Below are 26,977 nucleotides of genomic sequence, written 5' to 3'. Positions count from 1 at the left end.
GATTTCAGAAATTAAACCACCACAGCGACTCCTTGTTCATCGTAATCATTTATTCGTCACAGAATTCACAGAATTATTTCGGATTTAACAATTCGTAACATGTTCAATCGGGCTTAACATCAGAACGTTGGTGATTATTAAAGAGAAGCGTAGCCATTATTGCCATGCCATACATCCTGGTAACATTTTCTCCTGACAGAAAACCATCAATATCTGATTATAAAATTATTATTATTATAACCACTTAGAGAAATAATCATTAGTTTTGGGGAAATACAACCGGCTTTTTTCCAAGACTCTAATGACCTTTTATCATGGAATAATCTTTTCTATGCCGGGACATTTAATGTCTTGCAACTGCCAGCAGTTGGACAACACAAAGGCTGATCGAACAGGCTCCAGATAAATCTGAGCGACATCTCATACGTGTCTACAAGTGGTTTACAAAAAAGTGTGATAGGATTTTTTTGGTCTTTGGACAACATGGATCAAGCAGAAACCATTCCCCCCCCCACCCCCAACAAGCAGATCTATTCAAGAGCAATTCGCTTTGATGCGTTCGGTTCATTCAGGATAGTTCACCAAACACACTGATGAGTTTTGCTTAAGGACGTCGATAAAAAGAGGAATGGTTGTAATCAAGTCATGCTGTTTGCTGAAATATCACCTAGTGTAGAAAATATAACACTCAGCTGTCACACGTGGTGAGGTGTGGCGCCACAACAACTAGTCCCAGTCCAACTTCAGGTGTTATTAAACCTCAGATAACCAACCTTTTTTAGTATAAAAGACCAAAAACCTTCTTTGGACACTGTAGGCAACAGGATTTCAGTAAACTTTAATTACAATAAAAGCACTCATTCACTTTTGTTTGTCCTTTGAACCCTGAGATCTCAACACATTTTACACTTAAAGTATAATTATGTGCAATTAAGAGAATAGCAAATAACATTTTCAACCTAGTGTAAACAATTATAAACTGCACTAACTCTCAAAACCTTTTCTTTAAAAAAAATGCATTTATGGCTTTTTACATTGTGTCTAAAATGGAAGATTTCCTTTTAAGTGTGAAAGTGTACAAACATGTGGAATGAGTCCGTCAGAGATGATGCGCAGGATCCATATGCAGTTTATGGAAAATCAGGGAGAAACTGAAGGCACTTCCTGTTGTGGTGACCTGTTAAAGTGCAGCCCTTCTGTTTTAAAAACACGTGTGTGTGAATGATAGGAGGCACGAATCACCCTGAACAGACAAAGTGGATGAAGTCTTTCACACATGGTTAGATGGCACTTCTCAAAGCAGCGTCACGGTTCACAGCCCGGGTGGAACCGCGCACTTTCAAACGCACACAACCCGCTCGCAAGACTCGCCTTGTGATTCTGCGTGTTCCCTGGAGTCGTTTTCCCCGCGGCCTGCGATCGCGCCGGGTGTCCAGGTTTTGCCTTTTTGTTTCGTTTAGCAGGCTCGGCCCTGAGCGTCTGCAATTTTTCGCCCGCGTCCGCCCCTGAGGAGTGCTGCTATTGACCCCTCGCTCAGAAAAGACCCACCATGTGGTCGATCTGCTTCATGTAGATGCTTTTCAGTGGGAGTGCGTAGCGCTGCTCTTCCGGGATCCTGTTGCACTGCCAAAACAGACGCCAGTAATGAGCCACAGTCGCATTTTTGAGGAGAATAATGCTACGACAGTGAACCTGGCAGGGTCCTACGTTGCTGATATTGCTGGCTGGCGGACTTCGGCTTTGTGTTCCTTCTGGCAGCACTCCATTTTCATAAGAAAACAACTTGTTCCACTCTTTCTCCCTAAAACGTTTGTCTATAGGCACAACGTGGCCCTCTGTTGTAAAGATGTACTTGTTATCGGACCTGTGTAGCGGGTTGTCCTCATCAAACAGCTGCAATTAGAGAAAGACATGTGTGATTGCACAACAATGTTAGACATCATCACCAGAGTAATTATTATGTCAGATAAAGGGCTAATTGCTATTATATTAGCGGATGCTAAAGTCTTGAGGTGAGGTATTAATTGAATTCTGAAACCAGTGACCAAAGCCAAGCCTGCAACAGTTTCCTCCAAGGTCATTTCTGTCACCCCAGAGGGCTTCATTTTTATATCATGAGGCTGAAAGCATCATAAATATGTATCGTTGCGAGTTAGATTAATAATCCACAGCAGTTAACCCAGGCACATACAAGCATTTGCATGAACTTTGCATTAAACTGATCACTGTGGATGCGGGTGACGAGCGTATCGTACCAGGTAGAGGTATTTGCATGTCTCGCTGAGGAAGAAGCTCTCCATGCGATCCTCTTTGGATTTCTCTACGACGTGGTGAAGAGTGGCATACCCACACCTGAACAGGTGACAACACACTTTGAAACACACACGTCAAAGCGTGTTTGGTCATCGTCCATCGAGGAACGCAGATAATTCCCACCTGACTTTGGCATTTTTTTCAAGGCTCTGGAGAATATCCATCCCAACATGCAGATAAAAAGGGTTTTTGGTCGCCTGTAGAAACACAAAATGAGGTCAGTCCAATAAGAGTTGACAAGCTGCTGCGGCGTCCTGACAGGTCAGGACAGTTACCTGGTACAGCAGGTAGGTGGACTCTACCAGCTCTGGTCTTAATGGGTAGAAGAGCACATCAGGAGCCTGCAGCTGCCAGTTGTATCTCTCTGGCAAAGCTCCAAAGCGCTTCCAAATGGCATAGTAGAAGGCATGTAGACAAATGGCATTATCTACATCACCATACAGCACCTAGTGCACAGGAGGGAATCGCCTTTCAGATGCGTCCTGCACCATCACAACCATCACCTGGTTAAATTAGTTCTAAAACAAACCTGTAGTCCTGGAAAGAAGGCCTGGAGGGAGTCGATCCAGGTGTTTATTATCTCCCCGCTGCACATGTTCACATTGACATACAGAGGTGGGTCACCCTGGCCTGCATTACATGACTCTCTCCTGAGAAAACACAGCAAACACACACACACACACACACCGTTACGTAATATCTCAGAGCCCTCACACAACTAGAGAGGCATTAACTCATGAGTGGAAGCTTAGGAGGAAAAACATCCAAGAAATGCAGAAAGCATCTACTTGTTTTATTTTTATTTAGGTTTCCCCAGACAGTGTCTCATAAACTGGTTATGATGAGTCCGTGTTTCGAGAGGAACTGTGTGACGCTGTCGTCTGGGCGACGCGTTACGTCGTCTGCTTAAGCTCGCAAAAGCTGCAGTGCGACTCACCCTCTTCTCATGTGGTTCTGAATGCTCTCGTAGGCAGTCTGGAACATCTTGTGGTCCTCTTTTTCACCAAAAAGGATGTATGATTTGAGCAGGTACTCATAGAAAGAGTCCATTCCAGCTCCCAGACCACTCTGCTTGCCAACCCACTGGCCTGTCTGTATATTGACCACATTCCCTAAAAAATATTAAGACACAATAAATACATTTCTGGAACCATTTTCCCCCATGCTTTATACATACCTAGCAGACCAGTTTCATTGTTCCTCAGGCTCCAAAGTGCTTTGACAGCTCTCCTGGCGACCCATTCGAATGTGGAGTCTCCAATCAAGCGGCTCAAAATCCCAAACTCCACCAGCAGGGACCCAGCGCCGGCCGTGCACGTCTCATTGATGCTGTCAGGAGGAACTCCAGTCTTTAGGTTCACCTGGAGACAAATGTGCAGGAAAAAGCTCAGAGACACATTCACAGTCAAACTGAAACTTTTGCACAATAGCGTCACTCACCCTCGGGTAAGGAATGCCTGTGCTTGTGTTCTCAAACGCAGGCAGTAAGCGGACAGCCAGGTCATGAGCCAAGTGGAGCAGCTCATTATCGTACCCCTCAAAGCCCACATTGCCAAAAGGATGTTTTGTGTCCGTCAGGAGAATGTGAGTAGAGATCAGACCTCCCAATATCCTTCGGAGAGAAAAGTAGTCAGCGTGAAAGCAGATCTCGAAAAAAAGGAGGCCGACGGGACCTTGGTTTATATATCATCGCTCAGATAACTGGTGAATTTATTTATTTTTGTGGTATGAGACTGAAAACAATAAGAGAATAAGAACCTGATGTTTGCCTCAAAAACCTGCACAGTTGAGTCCTTATCAAAAGATACATTATCTATAACCAGCTTGACAGCTCTCTGGAATTCCGTCACATTTCCCAGCACCTACGTAGAGAGAGGGAGAGAGGATTAAAGGATACCAAAACCAGCTTAGTAGGAAGTGTTAGTATCAATCAATCAATCTTTATTTATATAGCGTCTTATACAATCAAAATTGTTTCAAGGCGCTTTCCAGAATCCCAGGGCCTGACCCCAGACAAGCAACAGTGGCAAGGAAAAACTCCCCTTTAACAGGAAGAAACCTTGAGCAGGACCAGGCTCATGTAGGGGGACCCTCCTGCTGATAGTAATTACACTTATTTTACTCCGATGTTCTCATTATCACTACAGGCTACAACTACGATGCTTAAAAAGAATGTTCCCATTAAGGAGTTCATTTCTTTATCCAGAACCACTCTGGGATCATGGATGGACAGGATGTTATTTTTAACACTCATATTAAAGGATATATTTAGGGTTGAGTAGAAAAGCACAACAAATACTAAACTACTTAATATTTATTGTCAGTGATGAAACACAATGTAAATGGTTCACAAAATTACTATTTCTGTCCCTCTAGCATCTATAATAAGCACTAGGATGGAATCTTACAGTGTTGGAACATGCAGAGACGTTGGGCGGTTATACTTTACCAATAGGGTGTCTAAAGTGTCAATCAGTGTAAGGGAATAGTTCCCCAAGACATCATTTATGTTGATATTTGACCTGAAAGGAAATAAATGAAAATGACTCAGTGGAGGACAAATGACACATTATCAAGAGCTCACAAGCGAAATTCTGTTGGATTTGGAAAAACAAACATGTATTATGAATTCTCCCCATTACCCAAGTATGATACATTACAAATATTGCTATTAAATATGACATTATACTTTTATGAATCGTGCACCAATGAGTTTAGTGACATTGTTCCTCTTGTATTTATTCTAATTGTAGCGTAGCTGCAACTTCAGTGCGTGATTGGGTTTTATACCTCTTTTAAAAAGGGCACATTTTCATTCATTTCGTTTATAAGGTGGGACCCCCAAACATAACACGTCAGCAGTGTTGCTGCGGGTTTGAACCACAGGCAGACGGCAGCAGAAGCGGCTGCAGCAGTGCAGCTAAATGCAAATATCAGTGTTGAGACGACAGTGCGGATGGAAATGACCTGGTGCCCAGCAGGTACCTGCCAGCTCAGTCAGTGACTCACGGGTTTAGCACGTCTGGGCCCCTCCCGTTACACTCAATGGGATTCAGCTCGTCCGCAGGGAAGGCATGTCTCATGTAATTGTCATATCCGAAGTAGAACATCTCTTTAGCCATGTCCTTCATCTTAGCTTTCAGCGCGTCCGGGAACGAGCTGTATCTGCGGGCATACTCGTCCTTGTGGCCGTCGAAGAAATTCAAGTAGGAGCGCTTGTCGGACTCCTCTGCGAACTCCGAGCAGGTGGTCGTCGTCTCTTCATATTTCTGACCGTGTATTCGACCGGACCAAGAGTTCCCCCTCGGGTCGGTCTCTTTTGTTTCACTGAAGAGTAAGTCTAGTTTGTGCAAACTGAAACTGAGGGGAAAGTTAAAGCCCGAGCTAACGTTGGGACCGAGCCCGAAGGCTAGCCACAGGACACAGCTGAGGGACACTCTCAGTACGACCAGACCAACTACTACTGACCTCCATTGCATCTTTGTTCCGCCTCGACTTTAAAACGCATACTTTAAGTCCACATACCTGAGAAAAGCGGACGAAACTAGCTGGTGTCAAACTTAACGAACGGAGAAGACGGCGTAATGATTCCGCTTTACTCCACTTCCTGTCAACAGACGCGCACCCCTAACATTCTGTGCTGTGATTGGTTGATTCTCAGTGTCGTCACCGACGATTGAACCTTATTCGTCCTCTGATTGGTGGAGGCGCCTTCGCTCTGCAGGTTACACTACTGACGTGTCATTTCTTTCATTAGAGTACCAATAGAAAAGAGACACAAGAGGAAACTCGACAGACGAGAATGGATTTTAAAACGAAACCATGTTTTTTTTTTTTGCACCTCACATTTAAAATAACAAAGGTTGCGGCCTAAACATAAATCTTAATTTGAATATCAATTAGAACTCCGCAAAGTTGTATTTATTTTAGTCGCATGTAACTGGTGCACTGCGTTATTGTGAAAATATGTGCGGTATTTTTTTTTTAAAATGCCATAATTCATTTGCGAGATTAAGTGCATTATTAAAAATGACAGTTTAAGTTAACACGTAGTTTTTTTAAAAACTGCCTACCGCTTAATAATAATAATACATAATTTCCTCCATTTACCTAAATATCTCTTAATTTTCGTGTACATTTAATTAGTAAAATGTTGTATAATTAAAGGCTCTATGGCCTTATTCATGCATACTTTTCAGGCAGCAGATAACTGAGCCATCAAATTTTGGCCCGCTTTTGATGATGAGGTGTTCAAATCTTCAAAATGTGAACTCAAGCAAAAGTGGTACAAAACAAGCAAAGGAGGGACCCACAAATATTTTTGTAGATGTACTCTTGTGTTTTCTGTGTAGAAAAGAAGCTTTAAAGCCTCAACAACAACTGTAGCAACATAACTCAACTCCTTTCTATGAGCACGTGTAAGAAAAAAAGAGACTTAATCAAATTAAAAAGCATGCCTTTTTAATTACTGAGTATATTGACGCGGTGGGTTTCTTTTCTCCTACACCTTGTCAACTGCTTTCAGAGTTGAGAGACACGTTGCACAAGGCACTTTCAATTCTGCCACAATCAGCCTCAACTCAGCAAAAATTCATTGTTCCACTGAGGCTCCGTCTCAACATGAGCCCGCGTAAATCCCACAATCCTGTACAGTCTTACTACATTCAGTCCTTTTAAATAGAATCATTTTCATATACACACATCTCACATCAGCAAAAATCAGACGTGCTTGATAGTTTCACAGAACGGCTTCAGCTGAATTGAATAAATGCTCAATTTCCTAACACGATGAAGGTGGCATTTAAAGATGGCCAGACCAACCAAAGATGACAGTCACAAGAGTTTAAGAGGAATTAGGATGTCTTCGCGTCCGCACCATCAATATGAGGAGCATGATTTCTTTATCAGAGGCCTGACTTCAGTGGCGTTAAACTGTTTAGCGTGATCAGGTGACGAACGCCAAGAGTCAAAAGAAAAGGCTTTTTGAATCTGATGCCACTTGCATTCCAGAATATCTGTATTAGAATTGCTTTAGTAATGTGCTAACAGGGGCTAACAGACACAGTGTAAAAAAAAACAAAAAAACAACAACATAATGGACAGTGCAGTATCGAGCACAGGCTGGAGTCTGTACATCATCACAGAATGATGGAGGCAGGGCAAGAGGTTACATTGCAAAACAGCTGGACCAGAATTTTCAACTTCTCCTGGATTTTGAGTGCTGGATGAGCCACTGAAGTGTGATATCTGGGGAAGGGGAAGAGTTACATTCAGTCCTCTCAGAAAGATCCAGACATTTTCAGTTTGCAAGCTATGCACGCACCAACCAAGATTATATTGCATTAAGGCTGCCAGAATTAAATTATAGTAGTTTTGGCATCTCATTGTCACTCATAGTTGACAGGATACATCTTGGTATTGTGACACTGTGTGTGCGAGTGTGTAGTTTCTCTTATTCAACACTTAACGTTGAATAAGGAGAAAAAGTAGGTTAAAAAACATCCACCCTTGAGTTAATATGAGACAATGCAAAGGGTTTGAACTGCAGCTCACCAATGTTGTCCTTTTCTTTGCAGGAAATTGAGTAGCAGCAAACCTCTCTGTCCTGAATGGCAGCAAGATTCCTTTAAAGGGAAAAAGAACAGATGATGATACACTCAGGACAACATGCAGCTTAAATCAAATTAGCACATCTCCTATTACAAAGAAAATGTGAGCATGTCATTTTTTTTTAAAAAGGAACCTTAATTTTAAAGATTTTGAATTATCACATCTCCTATTAGACTAATCCCAACACAAAAGTGAACCTTTTATGTTTATTCACTTACATTTTCTCAATGAGCTGCTTTTCATCTATAGCAGTGGGGAGATCCCTCTTGTTACCGAGAACCAAAACCTCAACACAAAGGAAAAGAAACCTGAAATTGCAGCAAACAACTTTTCCTGCAACTCATGCAGAGGTTCTGCTTAACCACTGCAGTAATCACACAAAACACACTCACACAAACAGCTGTGGATCAACACTTACGGGAATTCCTTGCAACTGTGGTTTGTCTAGTAAGTTATGAAGCTCGTTTCTAGATGCCTCCACTTTCTCCTGATCTGCTGCATCCACCATATAACTGAAATGAGCAACGACGTGCACGCGTTTGCTGTAAATGGAATGCATTTCATGTGCAGCTGATTTGATTGAAACTAGAATGCTCACACGATTGCGTTCACTCCCCGACAGTAGCGCTCCCACATGCTCCTGAACCTCGGCTGCCCTCCGATATCCCAGATCTGATGTTTAAAAAAAAAGCACAACAAAATGATTTTCACGACAAATTTTAGTAACATTTGTGTTACTGCCCTTTACAGAGCAACATTCTGGATTCATTTCACAACCGGCAACAGGAATAATACCTTGATGGTGACATTTCCTTTCGTAACCTTCCTCATATTGAATCCGACCGTGGGGATCATGTCTTCGCTGAAATGCCCCGACTGAAAGCAGAGCCAAAAGTGAACGATTTCTTTTAAACCAGCGTCATGTTTGACTGGAAATATCAGCATAATTAGGGACAAATTCACTCAAGTTTCTGTATCTCTGTGTGGTATCAGTATCAGTTTTTTCTTTGGAAAAAAAAGATAATATAAAGAAGCCAGAAATGATTTCAAAGGGTATTCATGAAAATAATAATCCATGCACTTAAGTTAAAATACCAAAGCAATCCCCCTCCTCTATTTCAAGCATGTAAGCTGGACACACTTTACACAGCATATGACTTGCTCTGGTCACCTGATTAGGCTCAGTAAAAATGAGTTCAGCAGTCTCATGACTGAGAGAGGAGGAACCACCACACTACAATCCCATCAACCACTCGCTTGTTCTTCTACTCTCCTCTATTTCCATCAAAAACACCAGAGCTATTTCTACCTGTTTGTTTGCTTCTTCTTCAAAAAGCAAAATCAACATGCAGCATTCTCGTTACCTGCAACTCGATCTGAGTCTGCAAATCTGGGTCATGCTAGCACAGCTTCCTCAAATCCGAAGTTAAACCTAACCCCTTTTCCCTGACACACACATTAAAAACATTGAAATGCACAGAAAATGTGAGCATGTGACAGAGCATGGTTCTGATCATTGCTGACCACGCGTCCAAGATCACTTAAAGCAAAGTTTGCAAGTCCTGAGTTTTTAATGTCATCTTTTCAACGTAATGATTATATACTACTCAAGGGGCTGCGTGTTAAGCTGCCACTAACATGGGCTAACCAGTGCTCACCGTCTCTTCCTCTTCCTCTTCTTACCAGCACCACTTTAAGACTAAACCAGTGACCAGTATGAGATGTGTGTTTGTCCCTGCACACCGCAGGCCGCAGGAGAAATCTTTCATTAAATGATCTGTGATGATTCCTCCTGAATGACAGGTGAATTTTCTTATTTATTTTTACATTTTTTGTTAGATTACTGAGCCTATTGCAAGGGTGTCATGTGCACCAAAGAGACTGTCAGACTGACCTGTTCGTGGTTTAAACAGGCTGCACACTTTGGGAGCACTTTAGATGACACACAGCTGAAATGAGGCTGCTTTGAGGCTGAGCTTGAACTAACCTCAATCAGTTCCAGCTTTATTTATTTCTGAATGCATTTGGTCCAAAATAATATTATAATGCACTTTTTTTTCGAGAACCAGACAGCGTTGCCCTATCCCCTTGGGTGGTACCTGTCATCCCGTTATTAGCCTAAATGGTAGCTGCACAGCCTTAGCACTGTTGCTAAGTTAGCAGCTAAAGACTTACAGCGATGACGTTAACAAATGTTGTTTTTCCCGAGTACTGGAGGCCGACCAGTGTCAGTTCCATCTCTTCTTTCCAAAACAGAGCCCTGAACCAGTCCAAAATCCGGTTTATTAGTGCCAGCATCTTTAGTCCGGTGCTCACACTCCCCTGTTGCTGTTTTTATCTTACTCCCAGTCAGATGTGGCGTTTTCCAGGCAGGAAGCGGAGCAGGACCCGCTGTCACATGACCGCCGACAGCGCCCCCTGCGGCCACATGGCGGAAATACAGCCAATGCATTGGTCATCAAACAACCTTTATTTATTTATTTATTTATTTATTTATTTATTTATTTATTTAGCTCTTAAAAAACCTTTAGTCAGAAATTAAAAAGGAAAAGATGATCAACATATTTAATGCATTTCTTTTACAAACTGTACAGTCAGGAAATGTATTACAAACGATACAAAAATATACCTAACAAACTGCTGAACCAGAGTATGTTGTTAAAAGAAGAAATACATATAGTTTTATGCCAGTCACAAGTCACTGACTAAGGTCTTCTCCAATCACCAAAAATGTTTTGTAGCTTTTTGAGTGATGAAAAACATACATTTGCAGTTAACATTTATTCTTATGTGCAGGAAACTCCAGGGCTTGTACCACCACTGCTACACTGTGCAGAGATCAGTACGTGTCTTTCTGAAACCAGCTATGATGCCACATGAGGTATGAAACAATGGACATTCAATTGAAACGTTCTGTTCATCAGAATTTGACACTTTAGAGTTGCAATTGAGCATCCAGTATATAGATACTGTATGGCTTTGTGTAGCATACAAGAGTCACATACCTCGCTCATGTCCTGATAGTGTATGAGCCTTTCAATAAATTCACAGAACTCCCGTGACTTTGTTTGTTTTTTCTCATCACAGCTTTGTGAATCAAACTTTGTCTAGGTTGAACTGGACCACATACTCGTTGTCCTTGGACACATCTTGGATGATGAGCGAAAGCCCGCTCTCCTCCTGGGACAGCTGGAAGTCAGCCGTTTTGGCAGTGATAGCTAGATTGTCAGCAGTAGCATTAGTGTCACCTGAAAGAGCAACGCAATTAAAATAACGAAATATTTTAAAAACAGGAGCAGTATGAGCAGCTTGCTGTTGTGTCATATTTCATTTATTTAAGGTCTCTACCATTGTTATATTTTACAGTTCTCTGTGGTTTTAATTATCATCTTCATATCCACATTTCATTACTTTTATTTACATTTGCTACAGTTATTTGTTAACCAGTGTGTTGATTTCATTATTCATCATTTATCCCATCTCCTTCAGCCCACACAGGTTAATGGAGGAACCTTTTTAATAAAGCAAACATGTTTGCACACAAAAAACTATCCACTCATCAGTAGATCAGCAGTGGATCACCCAGTGCAACACATCAACAAAGAGACCGAGTATTAAACTCTAATGCTAAACGACTGGTAAATTAGCCCCAATCAAGGATGGAGCCTGATGAAACCGGCTCACTTACGAGATAGCCTCCTCAGTTTCCTCAGGCAGGACGTAGCCAGAAGTAAGAGGAGGACCACAGAGAGCAAAAGGAAGCTGATTGAGAGGATCACAGAGACCAAGTCTGAAATGACACGACAATCAGAGCTGTTATGACCTGATGCCCATCGGGGTTAGGGTTGGTCCCTGGACGGACGGACGGACGGGGACACACACACACACACACACACACACACACACACACACACACACACACACACAGATAGATAGATAGATAGATAGATAGATAGATAGATAGATAGATAGATAGATAGATAGATAGATAGATAGATAGATAGATAGATAGATAGATAGATAGATAGATAGATAGATGACAGATAGATGGACAGATAGATGGACAGATAGATGGATGACAGATAGATGACAGATAGATGGATGGACAGATAGATGGACAGATAGATGGATGACAGATAGATGGACAGATAGATGGATGGACAGATAGATGGACAGATAGATGGATGACAGATAGATGGATGGACAGATAGATGGACAGATAGATGGATGGACAGATAGATGGACAGATAGATGGATGGACAGATAGATGGACAGACAGGTGGATGGACAGATAAATGGATGACAGATAGATGGACAGATAGATGGATGACAGATAGATGGACAGACAGGTGGATGGACAGATAAATGGATGACAGATAGATGGACAGACAGATGGACAGACAGATGGATGGGCGGACAGATGCCTACCTGTCTGTGTGGGACTGACCTTGGGTGTCCCTCCCACGCTGTCCTTGTCCTCCTGGCAGTGAGAGCACAGACTGTTGGAGCACAGGAAACCGGGCAGACAGGAACACACCGCGTCTGTCGTCGGTGTGCATTTCTGGGTATAGTCTGTGGACAGATAAGGATTCAAACCACAAGTGTGCATGCATCACATGCATCCTTAATGTGCACGATCTGGGCCACGGGCATTTTGTGACATCAGTGCGAGGAAGCGTCTTAAAGGGGCTTTTGGTCTTACTTTGTTGGCACAGCTGGCAAACGTCACATCTGTCGAAGGGGCTGTATTGGCTGGAGAAGTAACCTTCCTCACACGGGCTGCAAACAGTCTGCTGATCCTTTGTGCAGAAGTCTTTCACATATTGTCCTATAGAAAAACATCAAATCAAATAAATGGTTGTCAATACATCTCTTCAAATATTCAATTCAATTCTGGAATTTGGCCTCAGGGAGCCAAAACAGGAAAATAATAAAATCATTACAATGAACAATTTGGCCCGAATGACATGAATATACAACATAGAGTTACATTTAAAGTAGGAACAACTTGTAAACAGGATGAATATACATTTCAAGTTTCTTCCTAGTTTATATATAATGTTATATTTATAATATTACAAATACATTTTGCTGTCTTACCCGGGGGGCACATGTCGCAGCATCGTTCCTGTCCTTCAAACTGTCCCTCCCCACAGTCTATCGCATATGTTACAGTCCAAAGGCGAAATAAACACAAGACCACCAGTGGGAAACACAGAGGATCCATTCTGACTGGCGCGCCGGTGATCCGCTCACGGATTTATCGGGCTTGTTGGCTGACGTCAGTCTCAGACGCAAGTCAGCCTGTTTCAGGAAGTGGAAGACCACTTTGACATTTGAGTTTCTAGGCTCGCTGCCTCATGTGTCTCTCCTTCGGAAGTGTCTCTCATCTCTTGATATTGCTGATAATTCTGTGTGCGACGGTGCACTTGTGGGCCTGCTTAATTTGTTTATTTATCTGTTTATTGCCACCACCCCCCCCCCCCCCGGGACCCTCTTTTCTCCCCCCCCCCCCCCCCCCGGGACCCTCTTTTCTCCAACCCCCCCCCCCCCCCCGAAGATGTGGGGCGGGTGGAGAAAAGGGGGTCCCAGGCGTAACGTACAACCTTGTGGTTGTGAGGCTTCACCCCCACAACGTTGCAACATTTGCACGTGTAAATTTCCTCGAGGACGTCGGTCTGTTGGTGGGCTCCTTCGCCTGTATACATTTACATTTTAAAGTCATCACAGCAAAGGTTAAATCCCGGCATTTAAAAACTCCAGCGCCCATAAAGCACCGCCGATGATATTTGAAAAAAAAAAAAAACCTGGTGTAGAAACTACAGCGTCACTAAACCATTGTATGTTACAGCACATTAAAGGGGAATTCCGCGGCTGTGTGCCGATCAATAATATGACAATAGCCTGACATTTACCAGTTCTGCAATCTTTGCCCCTTTTTCTTGCTCTTAGAACAGCCCATGCTTTATTCGCAGAAAGCAGTTGAAACTGACTTCCTGGAACTGTGCAGAGAATCTGTTTCCAGTCTTTGAGCATGCTTACTCAGTTTTACTGTGACGAAAATGTCTAAAAACATCCTTCCTGAAATCCTCTCAGGGCTTGTTTCCACTAAGAGCACACATACAAGCTCGCTGTATATTACCATGAGTTCCACTTTACTACCGTTTTTGAATTTTAGAACACTGTAACCACCTCTCTGTGGGGCTCCTCTTCGCATTTTAAATGAAAACAAACCAAGGATGTTACGCAAAACAGCACATTAATCACCCACAGCAACAAAAGGGGTCGTCCACGAAGACACAATCCAAGCACCTCAGCTTTCCCCTCAGCCTTGTTCTGCTTCCACTTCCCTAATATTTCGCAGTAACAGACTTTTGATCCTCTTTGTCACATCATTGTGTCTCCCTGCTTTATTCCAGGTTGTTTTTTTGTTTTTTGTTGTTTGGGCTGTTTCCACTGAGCCCAAATGCAGCACATGCCCATTTCCTCTGATCTCGGTGCAGGTCATAAAATCAACTATCTGGAGCACACTTTCATGATGCATCTCACCGCAATGACGTCGTGGAACATCTCTAATCAGGTGCACGAAAACAAGAAAACCAATACGATAGAGACACCTTTAATCCCACGAGGGGAAGTTCCCACAGCCTGCACAACACTAAAATATGCTTTTATTTTTCTCATTTCATGGACATGACACTGTTGAAACGGAAACATTAAAACGGAGAGAAATTCAGGAAATGTTTTCTCACATCTACTGTGACTCTATGAAACAAGGTTTTTTCACAGAAAAAGGTCCTGTCCATCCACATTGCATCATTAGTATACCTTAAAAATGAACAGCACGTCTACAGAAGTAAACAGATGACAATCAAGACACGCGACATATAAGATCAGGCGGAAAATCCTCTGATTACTGGGCGGTCTCAATGTTCGCAGCGTATCTGGATGAATCCATCTCAGTTTTCTTCTAGAGTCAGTTTCAGACAGACCTCACTGCCGCCTCCAATTTCCTCGACCGGTCTCCCGCACGTCGACTCGTGTTCTGCGAACGAACGGGACAAATGTAACTATCATTAATGCGTGCTAGAATAACCTTCAGCCTCAGATGCTGGCGAAGAAAAAGGTCTCCTGCTGATGTTTAAAACCAAACATCAGCAGGAGACAAATGCTGGCTCGTGCTTGCTACGTTTCTGACGGCTGTATCTTCTTGTAATAAAACCTCCTGCTATCTAGAAAAGTTTCACATTTTCAACGAATCTCTTTTTAATGTTGCGACATACTTTGTCCCGATTCGTGCTTTTCCAAGTAAAAGATGATGTATAACTTGATGATCACGGCGGTCAACATCAGCAGTCCAACCGTTGCGAAGGTGACGAGGAAACCTGGACGGCGAAGACCTGCAGTTATTTGATGCTTATTTTGCTGTTTTTATGGGTGTGCGGACGGGGGCGGCAGGGCTTTACCAATGGGGTCGGTTGTCCTTGAAGGGGAGGAAGTGTCGGAGTGTGGGATTCGCCTGGGGGTCGTCATGGTGGTGGCGGCGGTGGTTAACAGCTTCGGAACTCTGTCCCGCAGTTGGTCAGGGGAAACTGCTCTACCTGGTGTGGGTGGTGCATTTGCATCGGTGTGTTTCACATTGTTGCAGATAACATCTGAGGTCTTGGTTCCAGTAATATTGACTCCATATTTGCATCTGCAGGGGAAGAAAGTTAACAGAGATGTTGGGAACCGGGGACACCGCGCAGCGCTTTTCTAAAATCATGAAGGACGGACGTACTCCTTGTGCTTCTGGCAGGGGGAATTGATAGATTTACTGAAATGTTTGTCTTCACATTCCGTGCATTCTGGCAGGCAAAGACAAAACATCATTCAAACAAACAAACAAATCGACAGCGTTCAGTATCCTGTGATCAGACTTTACCTCCAGACTTTTTACCAAATCCAGCCTTGCATTGACACGTGGAGAAATCATTGTCGCTTGGAACAAACCCTTTCCGGCATTTACAAATGGTGTTTGATGTCGTTGTGCACGGCCGTACAACATCACTCCCAGATTCTGCCACAAAAGAGGGGGTTCATTCACACATTTTACATGTTTGAAACAGGATGCTGAATTTGAACATTTGGCAAATGCAACTCCTCTGAATACAGTGGAATGTGTCACTAAGGAGTGTGGGAAAATTTGATATCAATGAACAATTTGTCTAAAGTTATATATGCACTTATATATTCCACCTTCACTGAATCCTTTATGTCACTTTAATTTGCTTTAACTTGTTCCCTGTAAGATACGATGCAAGATACACCAAAGAAATATACAATAAATTTAAACTGCATTTCCAAACATCTATTCATCTATTTCAAGGCCAAAACTTTAAAACACCAACAAAGTTAAAACAGTTGGCTGAATTCTTTCTAAAACTACCGTGTCGGATTTAACGACGTGACAGTGAACACATCAGCCAGGTGAAAGGAGGAAATTTACATCCATAAAAATAAAGATGGAGCAAAGTGCTTCAGGCCTTACCTTTGTCACATTTCGTACACACCTTGCAGGATTGGGAATAATTTACTGTTTCCTGAAAAAATCCATTTTTGCAGTCCTCACAGCCTTGATTTTTTCTTAAGACTCTTTGACCTTCAATTATTGAAACAATCAAAGGTTTATTCTGATGATCACAAGAGCAAATAAGGCTCATGAGGAAAACATGACAATCAAATGACATCAGGCAGGCAACAGTATTTCAGCTATTCAAGGAAAAATTGAAAGTAAGACTTTACCTTTTGGGCAACTGGCAGCTGAATTAAGAATCAGTCCATAAAGAGTCAATATAAATAGAGGTAATTTCAGAAGAAACATGGTGGAAGTTTCCGTTTTTCGTTTAGACGGATGGTACTTCCTGAACGTGAGCGCATGTAGAATGAGAAGTGCCGCTTCACTAGAAGATCTTTATAATGTAGTAACTGGGATGTGGGGGTGGCACCCCCTTAATGTTAAGCCTCAGGAGAAGGGCTCAATCTCACGCATGTGGAGGATGAGTCAAAGAAGCACGCGCTCCAGTTAGGCCCTTCAAAATGCATTTAGTAATCCAGATTAAACTGTTTGCATAATTAAGTCATGTTAAGATTGAAGGTTGCCTCTGGGCATGGACGCTACACTGACCTGAGATCTAAATATGTTGAACACCTTCTGTTCTGATTTTTATATGACTTATTAATAGGAAATTGAAGGATTTACAGAAGGTCCAACAGTGCATCACACCAATGTCTGCTGTGATATCAACAAATGGGGTTAAACACTTTACAAAACACATTATTTTTTCAGATTATAAGCATTTGGTTTCAAACGCAACCTGTTTTCTGTGTGGTTTCCGTTAATGCAGTGTTGGTTGGAATTTAGCAAAGAAACACACTACTTTAGAGATGCTGTGCAGCGAAAAGATAATAAAGCTAGAAACAGCAATATTTAAATATTTTTAATTGCGAGGAGCCACAGGAGAGTCTAAATGAGATGCAAACTATGGTCACCTGACCTCAGCAATCACAGTAAGAAAACAAAACACACAAGCAGGAGTAAATCACAGCAAAATCTATTTGAACTCTATCACCCAGTCAACCACTAACTGGATGCAATCCATACAGTTGCACATGATCATTTAACTGAAACACTGATACCACCTCTATGGATGAGTCAAAACGATCCATCGACAAAACAACAGATGCATCGCCGTCTTTTTTTAACACCGTATAGAAACTGTTTGTACACTGGGTTTTTTACCTAGAAAGAATTTATTCTAATCTGATTAAAAGAAACACTGAAAGAATGAATAATCAGTTTCAATGATAATAGTGGGCACGAGACTCTGGAAACCCCATGGAACAATTAATTAACTTCCATTTTTTCTGATATCTGCAAGATTTTTAACAAGAATACCTGTGGGTACTTTTGGGAAGTCCAACAGTTTTCCCCATTTAAATATAGTTGAAATATAGTTAAAGTGGACTTAGATAAAGGCTTTAAGAGATTAACAAGCTTCTTGTAGTACCTAATCCATTGTCACATTACAAATAATGTTATTCCTTTTTGGGTGATCTGGACGATGAATAAACTATCCTTTCGTCTTTTAACCATCGTTAATTGGTAGACTAACAAACCTTATTCAAGAGAAATAAATCTATCCTATCCTACTGGAATACTGTTTTATATAGAATTATCTATTCATTTATTTTCCTTTTGTATACTGTAATGTATAATGGACCAGTTGCTTAATGAATATGTTATTCCCCTATTAACCGCTAGAGAGCAGCATTATCGTGTACTTTCATTTAGAAGCCAGAAGAAGAAACGTCAGCACGACTGCAAATTCTGGATTGCGGCATGTCGTGAAAAAAGATTGACGAGTCGATATGCGGCTTCAGCACCGAGACCGAGCAATACTTGTTGTTGTTTAGTTCTAGAAAGAGAAGCTGTCACTTTGGACTTTTGTTCGGTAAGTGACCACATTCGCCGTTCGTTATAATCTCCATTTCTACTGAACGCATTCCCCAGTAATACAGTACAACTTGGGAATGTTAGAATAATAGTGTGATTTTTTTTTTTCCTTCTGTGGGACAGGGAACTAACTTATTCGCATTGTGTGGCAGCGGGTTCGTCCAGTGATTCTCCCCATAAAAAACGATGCTGGTCACCGTTTTCTGCGCGCCTAGGGATCGCCCAGAAACCACCTTCGTACTCGATGTGTCACCGGACCTGAAACTGAGAGACTTTGTCGGACTTTGCGTACCAGAATCGGGAATACCAGCTGATGAAATCCAGGTAACCCAAAGCACTGAAGTGGCTGTAGCTTGTAGCTGACTGCTAACGTAGCCAAGCAGTTAGCCGATATGCTAACACGAATATAGACGATTCCCTGATCACGAAAAGGACTTTTCTGTACCTGCATTGGATATTTGTTTTTCAGTTCAAACGCCTCGGTTGTTGTGGAATAATGTGGAATAATCTAAGCGCGTGTATTATGATCAATAAATACAGTATCTTTCAGGTATCGTTGCCAATTCTCAAAGTGAAACCGTTTAATTCTGGCGTCATAATATTAGATTAACTCAAAATCAGTTGAGAATATAACAATGCCGTCCCGAAAATGCTAATCTCCCAGTGGATTAAAATAGTCTTTGACTTTGAAAACAGGCTTCCTTATTTTAACATACTTGAATATGAAAGGGAAACTAATCTAAATGGGGGCGGTAGGGATTCAGCAAAGCTGTTCGTTTTTACTTCAACTTTTAACTATACAAACCTGAAGCTGAGTATTATAACGTCAAGCTTTCTTAAAAGCAGAAATCAGCCATACACGAACGCATGGAGAAATTCTTACCCCGTTTCGTTTGTAAGAAAAATAACGTGACACATGTTTGGTTTTTCTTGCCCTAAAGATTACATATGCAGAACAACCACTAAAAGACCCCACTCGTGCCTTGGGGACCTATGGTGTTAAGGATGGCGATGTTGTGGTTCTTCGGCAAACTGATAGACGCCCCCCACCAACTCAGCCAGCCTTTCCAGGTAAGATGATTGAACCCCCTTGGATGGGGTTTTATTTTGTTGCCTGGGCCTGTCGCAATTAAGCGATAAACATAATTGAAATGTCACATTTGTTTGGTGGAACTGGTCCTGCTTTATAGCGTAATCCCACCCTGAGCCGCACATTAAGCTTGACACATAAATAAGATAAAAAATTGGAAGCATTGAGGTTTGATCTTTTAAAGCACAATATTGCCTCAAAATACTGTTACAACTAGTATGTATGAAATTACAACTGCATCTTCTGGTTCTGATTAAAGTCAGCCACGTTTGGCAAGTATAGGAAGAAATGCACGTTGGTGCCAAAGGCCGGCGTGTGTGTGCATTTCTACATTTTTGAGCTTCTCCTGTCATAGTTTGGCGCCCTGCAAAGAGGCACCTTAGCAATTAACAATGGTCGCCTTAACGTGACGCATATTATAATAAATCCAAGGTTAGAAGTCATGATTGGGGAGCAACCACCTGATCCTATTTCCCCCAGGTCTCCAGGTGTGTGTTGTGGCACAAATGCCAAGCTGTGCTGAACTGAGTGAGCCTAAATAAACACACACAACCACAGCGTGGAGAGAGCGAGCGACCGTGTGTCCACACACAGGTCGTTGGAGTTGTGGCAAAGGAGTGGCTTTATTTGCTCGAACGCCATGACACGCTCACAAAATGGGGCTGGTCTGCACTCAGGGTAGAGTCCCAAATTTAAACGAGAGAGCATCTCACACTGTGGCAGAGGAAGTGTCATTTAAGGCAGGTAAAATCCAGTTTAACGGCGCTGCACACTAACAAAGGGAATTTCCATAAAACCATATATTTTTAAAACTTCATTCCCAATAGTGAAGGATGACGTTCTCATGGATTTATAAAGATCGTGACTTTTCCTCAGCCACCGCAGCGACGTGGCCGAGCTCAACTATGACATAGGTGCAGACAACTGTCAAGGATCATTTCAGAATTGTAACCCCACCTCTCTGTGCTTTTTAGGCCTGCCCCGTATTGACTTTCGTTCCATCTCTGTACCCGGCACGTCCTCTTCAGTGAGTCCACGAAGCGCCACGAGGCCGCAGCCTCCAGTATCGCTCGGGCAGCAGCCCCTCCCACGCCCCCCACAGCCTTCAGCGCCGGTAGCCTTTCGTGGAACCTCTCCTCAGGGTTTGGATGATCCCGCCTTACTCCAGCAGATGCTGTTGACCAACCCACACGAACTTTCACTGCTTAAAGAGCGAAACCCGCCACTCGCCGAGGCCCTGCTCAGCGGAGACTTAGGTAAACGGGAACAAGGGCCCCTGACATTGTTAGCTGCAGTCTGTCCTCGCGTCTGAAGTGTCGGTCGTCTTTCCCACAGAACGCTTCACCAAAGTGCTGCAGGAGCAACAGCAGGATCGAGCTAAACGAGAGCAAGAGAGGATTCGTCTTCTGACGGCGGATCCTTTTGATTTAGAAGCTCAGGCAAAGATTGAGGAGGACATTAGGTAACCTGCGCTATGCTAACCACCTGTAGAGCCTCATTTATACTACTCTGCATCATGATAGAGCTAGTTCCATGTCTCAATAATACCCAGTATTTCCCCTTTTTTTTAAAATAAAAAAAAATCCAGGCAACACAACGTGGAGGAAAATATGAACATTGCGATGGAGGAGGCCCCAGAAAGCTTCGGACAGGTGGTTATGCTCTACATCAACTGCAAGGTCAATGGACACCCAGTGAAGGCTTTTGTTGACTCGGGTAATAAGCATGAAATCCACATCTTTAGTGGGATTGTTCCTAAAACAATGTACAGATCAGTATGGGCATTCAATACAACATCCTGCCAGAGCCGGGGGTCCTCACCTGGCCCCTGATACTCTGGTCGCATCTTTACTGCGTGGCTCTTGTGTCATTTAAACCTCACTTTCCTCTGAATGTGCCCCCGTCAGGAGCCCAGATGACCATCATGAGCCAAGCGTGCGCCGAGCGCTGCAACATCATGCGGCTGGTAGACCGCCGCTGGGCCGGGATTGCGAAGGGGGTGGGCACTCAGAAGATCATTGGCAGAGTTCATTTGGGTGGGTATTTCTTCACCCACTCCGCCTCACCGGCTTTAGCTTCTAATACAATTTGTCACCAATTATAATGGCGAAATGAAGATGGAAAGAATGAAGCCAAAAACAAGGAAATTCCTTACGGTTCATTGTATTAATGAGCAGTGTGTTAATGTGTATTTGAGGGTGAAAATAATATCTGAAACTCATTTAAATCCTGCAGCTCAGGTCCAGATAGAAGGAGACTTCCTTCCCTGTTCCTTTTCCATCCTAGAGGACCAACCCATGGACATGTTGCTGGGCCTCGACATGCTGAAGAGACACCAGGTGCGAGCCTCTCGCTGCCTTGTTGAATGGATGCTTTTACCTCCCGTTGTCCTCTCATGCTCAGGAAAGTGGATTGACGTCGGGGGCGTCTCGATTTTCTTGCAGTGTTCCATCGACCTGAAGAAGAACGTGCTGCTGATAGGCACCACGGGCACTGAGACGCGCTTCCTGTCTGAGGCGGAGCTGCCGGAGTGCGCGCGACTGGCCTACGGGGCGGAGGGGCGCGAAGACGTCCGTCCAGACGAGCTAGCCGACAGAGAACTGGCCGAGGCGCTGCAGAGGTCCATACAGGAAAGTGGTAAGAAGTGACCAGTGTCTATGTGGGGTTTGTCCCACCTCCTGTAGAAGATCTGCATGGAACACTTAAAGCTTCTTACTCTCGTCTCATTTCACGTTTGTCTTTTTGACGTCTGAGCAACAGGAAAATGGTCTGTTTGTGTTGGAAACTTTAAGAACACATCATTTTTTTGCCATCTTGTGTCTGTTTTCATTGTTTGGCTGTAGAGGTAAATGTATTATGAGTTCAGTTGTTTGATTTTACCTGCAAACTTGGTTCAATTTGGGGTTTTTTTATCAACACTTTTATTTTATAAGCATTTACCAAGTTTTTGTGGTGCAGTAGTACACATTGTACCACCCTCGCCTACCCTGGGAATATCTTAATTCACATTTTTTTCCTAATTAGACAAAAAGATCCTTAGAATTATCAGGTGCACTCAGTGCTAACCTCTTAGCATTCGCTACTGCTAATGCCACCAGGAGTCGGTCGTGTCTGCGCGCTGTAAATCAGCAGAGCAGCAGAGGTAGAAATCCAGTAATTACAGGGCGTGAAAGCTTTAAGAACCCTTAACGGAGGTTCACAGACACGCGAGAAGGGCTGAAACGTTGCTGCATGCTCCGTGTGCGTGCGTGACTGCTAACTTTCTCCGTCCCTTTGCATGGTGTGTGGTGTGTGCCCTAACCCTGAGCAGGACAGCACTGATGCATATGGAGACAGCTGGAGAGGGCCCGACCAACCAGGTACTGCAAACTCACAAGTCCGTCGCTTGTGCAAACTCACAAGTCCATTGCTACACATCTTTTGTTTTGCTGTTATTTTGTGCTGGGTGTTATCGGACGTCACACTTCAGGTTGAGTTTTACTCGAAGGACAAGTACGGCTTAAAACCCGTGTTTCTGTTTTGGGTTGTGTCTGGGCCGTATCTGACCACCCGGCTGTCTTCTTACCCCGATGTGTTGTCTCTTGCATCAGACCCTGCAGCTGGACAAACTACCTCACAGGAGCCCCCACCATTTACATTACCCAGAACCTTAGGCCAAACTCCTTCATCCACGTCAGCGCTCCAGAATCCCCCCCCTCAACATCCCCAAATGCTGGACCGCTCTCAGTCTGCCCCGGCCACCGTGAGGCAGGCCTCAGCTTCAGGGCTTCTTCAGCCTTCGGCATCAGCTACGAATGTCATTGCCCCACCTCATCCGGCCGGGCCTGACCCCACACCGCCGCCCCCTCTCGTCGCCCCTTCAACAGAGGTGCTTGGTACTTCATTTGCTGCTGAGGCCACCACCCAGGCCCCGGATCCGGATGTCGAGGTGGAGCTTGGTGCTGCAGGAGGGGGCTCTGAGTCGGAGGACTTGAAGAACACCGCTCTGCCTGGGTCACCAACACAAGCCATGGAGCAAGAGGCGGTCGAGCCCGACGCAGCCGAAGGTGTGGAAGTCTGCCACAGCGATCCCACCCAGTCTGACCCAGTTGAAATGGAGTTCCCGGTTGACTCCCAGGACGCAGCGTCCTCTGAGAGAGACCAGCCAGAAAGAGAGCGCCCCCCCTGCTCTGACAGCATCCCCTCTCTGGCAGCCGCTCTGATGGAGCTCCACGAGCTGCTGGTGTCCAACAACCAGGCCCACGCCGCCTCCTGCTCCTCATCACAGCCAGTCAAGCAGGAAACGGGCCAGGACGCCCCCGACACCCCCGGTCCCACCGTCGCACCGGGTGCAGAATCACGCGATGCCAAAGCGAACCGTTTTGCTGCAGCGTCTGATGAGGGACCATCCGACTGTGTTGCTCTTGACCCGTCAGAACCTGAGAGTGGAGGTCCAACAGAGAACAGGGAGGGACAAAGACCAGCACAGTGTCCAGAGAGCTCCATGGACAGGACCACGCAGGAGCACGATGAGGTCGAGAAGACCAGCCTCATTCAGGCCGACCCAGAGGCTCCTTCCGCCTCCGTGGGGGAACTGGAGCTCAAAGAAGCAGCCGATGGTTGCCAGGACGGTGCCACGGATAATCCTGGTCCCCAGACGGAGCGCGCTTCACTCCGCCCTTCCGCTGTGACCACAGAAGTGTCCGACCCTCCTGTCCCCGAGGTGCTCCAGCTTTCATCTCCAGACCCCTCAGTCTCCTCTCAGCCTCCCTTTATAGACCATTTTCCAGCTGAGCACATCCGGAGAATCCAAGCAGCGGGATTCTCTGCCAGCGAGGCGGCCGAGGCGCTGCAAAGAGCCCACGGGGTCGTGGAGCTAGCACTGCTAACGCTGCTAGCCCGCAGTATCACTGTGCCCACCTAGACTCACGAGTCCTCAGCCCCTCCGCTCCGCATCTGTCTTATTTATACCTTATTACTCATCCAGCTGCCCCCCACCCCCACCTCCCACCCCTCCTCCTACGGGGATCATATATGACAACAGGCTATAGTCTTTTATCATACGGAAAACCCAGGATCATACTGGGGGTACCTTCCTGGATATTGCAGATATGTGAGGTGCGTTTGCATGCAGACATTTTGGGTTCCAACCCAGTTCATTGGCTTTTAAAACTTTTGTACGGTCTTGTTTTGTTTTTCTTTTTATGGAATGCCCGATATGTTGTTCTCCCCAGCTCCTGTACACATGAATTCGATTGTTGAGCAACAATAAAAATCCCAACATGGATGAGCAGAGTTCCTCCTCCCCTCTCATCTCTGTCCCGCCAGCTTTTTATTTTTGGCAGACTGAATCATTTTTTAATTAAAAAAAAGGTTTTTTTTGTTTTTTTTCACATTTGTAACCAGGAAACAGCATTGATGGAAATGCTGCAGTTCTGTTTACAAGTCATTTTTGCAGTTCAATGAAACCTGTTATTTGCAGCTGTGAAATTAAAGTATACTCGTAATCGGTGGCTTTTTTTTTTCTCTTTTTGATCAAATCAATGTTGTTTTTCAATTTTGTCCTGTCACTGCATCTATCCACTGTTTTAATGGCTTTATTTGGAGATACTGCATCAAGGTTCGTGCAGGCTGAATTATCTTTTATTGTATGGAATTTTAAATTGCAAATAAAACTGAATTAGTATTTGTACTTTGTGTGAGTGGTTTTTGATTTCAACTACACTGTAAAATATATATATATATACAAAAAAAGCAACACAAGATCAAATCCAAGGAGAACAATGGCGCCAGACTGGTGTGATTCTACTTTAGCACATCGGTTCAGGGTTTACCAAGGGTAAACGTGGGGCTACGTAATGATTTTCTTCTGAAATATTCCGTTTTAAAAAAAATATCTGATCTGGGACAAAATGAGAAGAGCTGCTGAGCTCATAAATCAGCCGGAGCGATGAACTATCGGCTGTATCAAGAGGCAGAATGTCCAGCAGCAGGTCCCTGGTTCTTGTCCATGGCTGGATTCCGCTCCCTAAATACCCTGTCCACTGTCAAATCAGAGCCTCTGTCTCCTGCTGGGAGCGGCGGGTTCCTGAGGCAGCGGCTACACAGTCCTGATGCCACAGGTTCTCTGCCAGGCAGTTGAGGAGGGGGGCGACATCTCCCAGCCCATCAATGTCCTCACCCCCCATACGCAACACCGGCAAGCTCCGGGTCTCCTCAAAGGTCCTCACGTCCGTCTCTGTCACGTCACAGTGCATGAAAAGATCAAACCTGAGACGGATGTTAAGGGAGCGTTTCAGATTTTTGCCTCAAATTGTTCAACATTAATACCGATGAAATAATTCATGAGGATACTTGGTGCCAACCACCACTTTGACAAGAGACGTCCCTGTCCACCGCGTGATCTGGTTCGACAGATCGTCAAAGGACGTCTTGTCGGTGAAGGAGAAAAGGAGAAGAACAGCGTCTACCTGTTCCTGACAGGACTGGAAGACAAAAGAATGAAGGATGAAAACTAGCAAAACCTGGATGTTCTGGTTCTTCTGTGCGGGGAATATTAACCCACCGGAAGGAAATGGTCAAATCTGCGCAGTGCATTTTCTCCACAGTCCCACAGCTGCAAACAGAAGAAAAGAACTTTCCCACCTTCTCTCAGTTTCACCGGCCAATACACCATCGTTGTCTCAATACCTTAAAAACAGATTTTGTCCCTTTTTTAACGGCACACCAGACCTGCCTTGTCAGTGTTGATCAGGGACCCACCTTTCGTTTCATAGTGCATGTTGGGAACATTCATGCCTGCCAGACGTGCAGCCAGAGAGGTCTTCCCAACCCCGCTCTTGCCACAGATGAAGATCTTGTAGTGAACTGTGTCCACAGCTAAATGTGGAGGCATCATTGGGGACTCCAACAGGCCTGGAAACCATGATTCACACTCATTTAGTTATTTAAATGCTCCTTTTGCATATTACTGCTTTGCTAAAATATCCCCTTTTGCAAGTTACTCTAAACGTCTGTTAAAATCTGCACTTAAATTGTGCTCTCCTCGTCTGTAGATGCAGGTTTAACCCCCAACTAAAACGTGTAGTTTGTTTTGATGGGAGTATCAACACTAGATCCTTTTTAGCCCCTGTAGCTTCAATTGTACAAAAGTGGTTCATTTGTCCTACCAAACTTTCTGCGTCTCTTCTTGTGTAGGATTTTATTAAAGTATTCTTTGCTGTCTTTACTTCGATGCCAGTCAGCGACTAAGATCGATCCAGGGGGGCAAATTTGTGCCATCTTGCCGTCGTTAGCTTTAATGCCAATCGTGCTGCTTAGGTGAAAACCCCAAATATTATAACGCTAGGAAACTTATATTAACAAAAATACTCTAGTGAGGAAAAAATACGACATTTTCATAGAAAAATGGAAATGTCCAAGTGTTTACGAACTAGCACCATAGTTACAGCCAGTGGCCTGACGTCATGTTTTCTTCTTCGTTGTTATAA

The 26,977-nt window shown here is 43.9% G+C and overlaps 6 protein-coding genes and 1 long non-coding RNA gene across 10 annotated transcripts; 2 read left to right on the top strand and 5 right to left on the bottom strand.

The window, feature by feature from the left end:
- Positions 1–29: 29 nt before the first annotated feature.
- edem1 (ER degradation enhancer, mannosidase alpha-like 1) lies at positions 30–5,940 on the bottom strand. Of its 2 annotated transcripts, none has more exons than XM_057030158.1 (12): positions 5,323–5,940; positions 4,763–4,835; positions 4,072–4,175; positions 3,754–3,925; positions 3,491–3,674; positions 3,251–3,425; positions 2,843–2,963; positions 2,589–2,759; positions 2,437–2,510; positions 2,256–2,352; positions 1,693–1,893; positions 30–1,623 (listed from the first exon to the last, which is right to left on the bottom strand). In XM_057030158.1, exons 1-12 carry the CDS (start codon positions 5,790–5,792, stop codon positions 1,534–1,536), a joined length of 1,932 nt encoding a protein of 643 aa, XP_056886138.1. In that variant the 5' UTR covers positions 5,793–5,940; the 3' UTR covers positions 30–1,533. The 2 variants fall into 2 exon arrangements, with proteins under 2 accessions (XP_056886138.1, XP_056886139.1); XM_057030159.1 differs by having other exon boundaries at positions 1,708–1,893; positions 5,323–5,938.
- An 812-nt stretch (positions 5,941–6,752) lies between these two features.
- Positions 6,753–10,336, bottom strand: arl8ba (ADP-ribosylation factor-like 8Ba). Its single transcript, XM_057030173.1, has 7 exons — positions 10,099–10,336; positions 8,719–8,799; positions 8,522–8,595; positions 8,342–8,435; positions 8,142–8,209; positions 7,867–7,937; positions 6,753–7,560 (listed from the first exon to the last, which is right to left on the bottom strand). The coding sequence occupies exons 1-7, from the start codon at positions 10,219–10,221 to the stop codon at positions 7,511–7,513; spliced, it is 561 nt and encodes a 186-aa protein (XP_056886153.1). The 5' UTR covers positions 10,222–10,336; the 3' UTR covers positions 6,753–7,510.
- Positions 10,337–10,474: 138 nt separating this feature from the next.
- Positions 10,475–13,352, bottom strand: tnfrsf18 (tumor necrosis factor receptor superfamily, member 18). Its single transcript, XM_057030171.1, has 5 exons — positions 13,024–13,352; positions 12,626–12,751; positions 12,352–12,495; positions 11,612–11,713; positions 10,475–11,171 (listed from the first exon to the last, which is right to left on the bottom strand). Exons 1-5 carry the CDS (start codon positions 13,148–13,150, stop codon positions 11,020–11,022), a joined length of 651 nt encoding a protein of 216 aa, XP_056886151.1. The 5' UTR covers positions 13,151–13,352; the 3' UTR covers positions 10,475–11,019.
- A 1,174-nt stretch (positions 13,353–14,526) lies between these two features.
- Positions 14,527–16,899, bottom strand: si:ch73-361p23.3 (tumor necrosis factor receptor superfamily member 4). Its single transcript, XM_057030169.1, has 7 exons — positions 16,708–16,899; positions 16,454–16,564; positions 15,848–15,982; positions 15,704–15,770; positions 15,390–15,619; positions 15,207–15,308; positions 14,527–14,968 (listed from the first exon to the last, which is right to left on the bottom strand). Exons 1-7 carry the CDS (start codon positions 16,784–16,786, stop codon positions 14,883–14,885), a joined length of 810 nt encoding a protein of 269 aa, XP_056886149.1. The 5' UTR covers positions 16,787–16,899; the 3' UTR covers positions 14,527–14,882.
- Positions 15,419–16,270, top strand: LOC130524234 (uncharacterized). Its single transcript, XR_008950092.1, has 2 exons — positions 15,419–15,550; positions 15,626–16,270. It is a non-coding gene; the product is annotated as an uncharacterized LOC130524234 (long non-coding RNA).
- Positions 16,900–18,273: 1,374 nt separating the features above from the next.
- ddi2 (DNA-damage inducible protein 2) lies at positions 18,274–25,179 on the top strand. Of its 3 annotated transcripts, XM_057030147.1 has the most exons (11): positions 18,274–18,416; positions 18,542–18,742; positions 19,360–19,489; positions 20,483–20,764; positions 20,844–20,970; positions 21,097–21,224; positions 21,416–21,544; positions 21,744–21,847; positions 21,953–22,145; positions 22,819–22,867; positions 23,099–23,350. In XM_057030147.1, the coding sequence occupies exons 2-10, from the start codon at positions 18,605–18,607 to the stop codon at positions 22,827–22,829; spliced, it is 1,242 nt and encodes a 413-aa protein (XP_056886127.1). In that variant the 5' UTR covers positions 18,274–18,416; positions 18,542–18,604; the 3' UTR covers positions 22,830–22,867; positions 23,099–23,350. The 3 variants fall into 3 exon arrangements, with proteins under 3 accessions (XP_056886127.1, XP_056886126.1, XP_056886124.1); XM_057030146.1 differs by lacking the exon at positions 22,819–22,867 and having other exon boundaries at positions 18,571–18,742; positions 23,099–25,179; XM_057030144.1 differs by lacking the exon at positions 22,819–22,867 and having other exon boundaries at positions 23,099–25,179.
- Positions 25,109–26,972, bottom strand: cplane2 (ciliogenesis and planar polarity effector 2). The gene is made up of 5 exons (XM_057030170.1): positions 26,657–26,972; positions 26,250–26,402; positions 26,053–26,177; positions 25,842–25,972; positions 25,109–25,757 (listed from the first exon to the last, which is right to left on the bottom strand). Exons 1-5 carry the CDS (start codon positions 26,766–26,768, stop codon positions 25,535–25,537), a joined length of 744 nt encoding a protein of 247 aa, XP_056886150.1. The 5' UTR covers positions 26,769–26,972; the 3' UTR covers positions 25,109–25,534.
- Between the last annotated feature and the right edge of the window lie 5 nt (positions 26,973–26,977).

This window comes from Takifugu flavidus, chromosome 4 (genome assembly GCF_003711565.1).
Source record: "Takifugu flavidus isolate HTHZ2018 chromosome 4, ASM371156v2, whole genome shotgun sequence".
Lineage (NCBI taxonomy): Eukaryota > Metazoa > Chordata > Actinopteri > Tetraodontiformes > Tetraodontidae > Takifugu > Takifugu flavidus.
This window is presented reverse-complemented; position numbering and strand designations above follow the sequence as displayed.

Bases quoted from the DNA above. Each gene is read 5' to 3' on its own strand.
- tnfrsf18 (XM_057030171.1), bottom strand. From the start codon at position 13,150: ATGGATCCTCTGTGTTTCCCACTGGTGGTCTTGTGTTTATTTCGCCTT. The intron at 12,752-13,023 runs GTAAGACAGCAA...GTTTTTCTATAG, and splicing joins CTGCGACATGTGCCCCCCGG to GACAATATGTGAAAGACTTC. The intron at 11,172-11,611 runs GTAAGTGAGCCG...TTGCTCTTTCAG, and splicing joins GAAACTGAGGAGGCTATCTC to GTGACACTAATGCTACTGCT.
- edem1 (XM_057030158.1), bottom strand. From the start codon at position 5,792: ATGCAATGGAGGTCAGTAGTAGTTGGTCTGGTCGTACTGAGAGTGTCC. The intron at 2,760-2,842 runs GTTTGTTTTAGA...CCTGTGCACTAG, and splicing joins CCTTCTTTCCAGGACTACAG to GTGCTGTATGGTGATGTAGA. The intron at 1,624-1,692 runs GTTCACTGTCGT...CTGTTTTGGCAG, and splicing joins GCAACGTAGGACCCTGCCAG to TGCAACAGGATCCCGGAAGA.
- si:ch73-361p23.3 (XM_057030169.1), bottom strand. From the start codon at position 16,786: ATGTTTCTTCTGAAATTACCTCTATTTATATTGACTCTTTATGGACTG. The intron at 16,565-16,707 runs GTAAAGTCTTAC...CAATAATTGAAG, and splicing joins AGCTGCCAGTTGCCCAAAAG to GTCAAAGAGTCTTAAGAAAA. The intron at 15,309-15,389 runs GTAAAGCCCTGC...TTCGCCGTCCAG, and splicing joins AAGGACAACCGACCCCATTG to GTTTCCTCGTCACCTTCGCA.
- ddi2 (XM_057030146.1), top strand. From the start codon at position 18,605: ATGCTGGTCACCGTTTTCTGCGCGCCTAGGGATCGCCCAGAAACCACC. The intron at 19,490-20,482 runs GTAAGATGATTG...TGTGCTTTTTAG, and splicing joins AACTCAGCCAGCCTTTCCAG to GCCTGCCCCGTATTGACTTT. The intron at 21,545-21,743 runs GTGGGTATTTCT...TAAATCCTGCAG, and splicing joins CATTGGCAGAGTTCATTTGG to CTCAGGTCCAGATAGAAGGA.
- cplane2 (XM_057030170.1), bottom strand. From the start codon at position 26,768: ATGGCACAAATTTGCCCCCCTGGATCGATCTTAGTCGCTGACTGGCAT. The intron at 26,403-26,656 runs GTAGGACAAATG...CATGGTTTCCAG, and splicing joins GAAGAGACGCAGAAAGTTTG to GCCTGTTGGAGTCCCCAATG. The intron at 25,758-25,841 runs GTATCCTCATGA...CATCCGTCTCAG, and splicing joins AAAGTGGTGGTTGGCACCAA to GTTTGATCTTTTCATGCACT.
- arl8ba (XM_057030173.1), bottom strand. From the start codon at position 10,221: ATGCTGGCACTAATAAACCGGATTTTGGACTGGTTCAGGGCTCTGTTT. The intron at 8,800-10,098 runs GTAAGTCTTTAG...CTCTGCTTTCAG, and splicing joins CATTTGTTAACGTCATCGCT to TCGGGGCATTTCAGCGAAGA. The intron at 8,210-8,341 runs GTAAGTGTTGAT...CTTTGTGTTGAG, and splicing joins CACAGTTGCAAGGAATTCCC to GTTTTGGTTCTCGGTAACAA.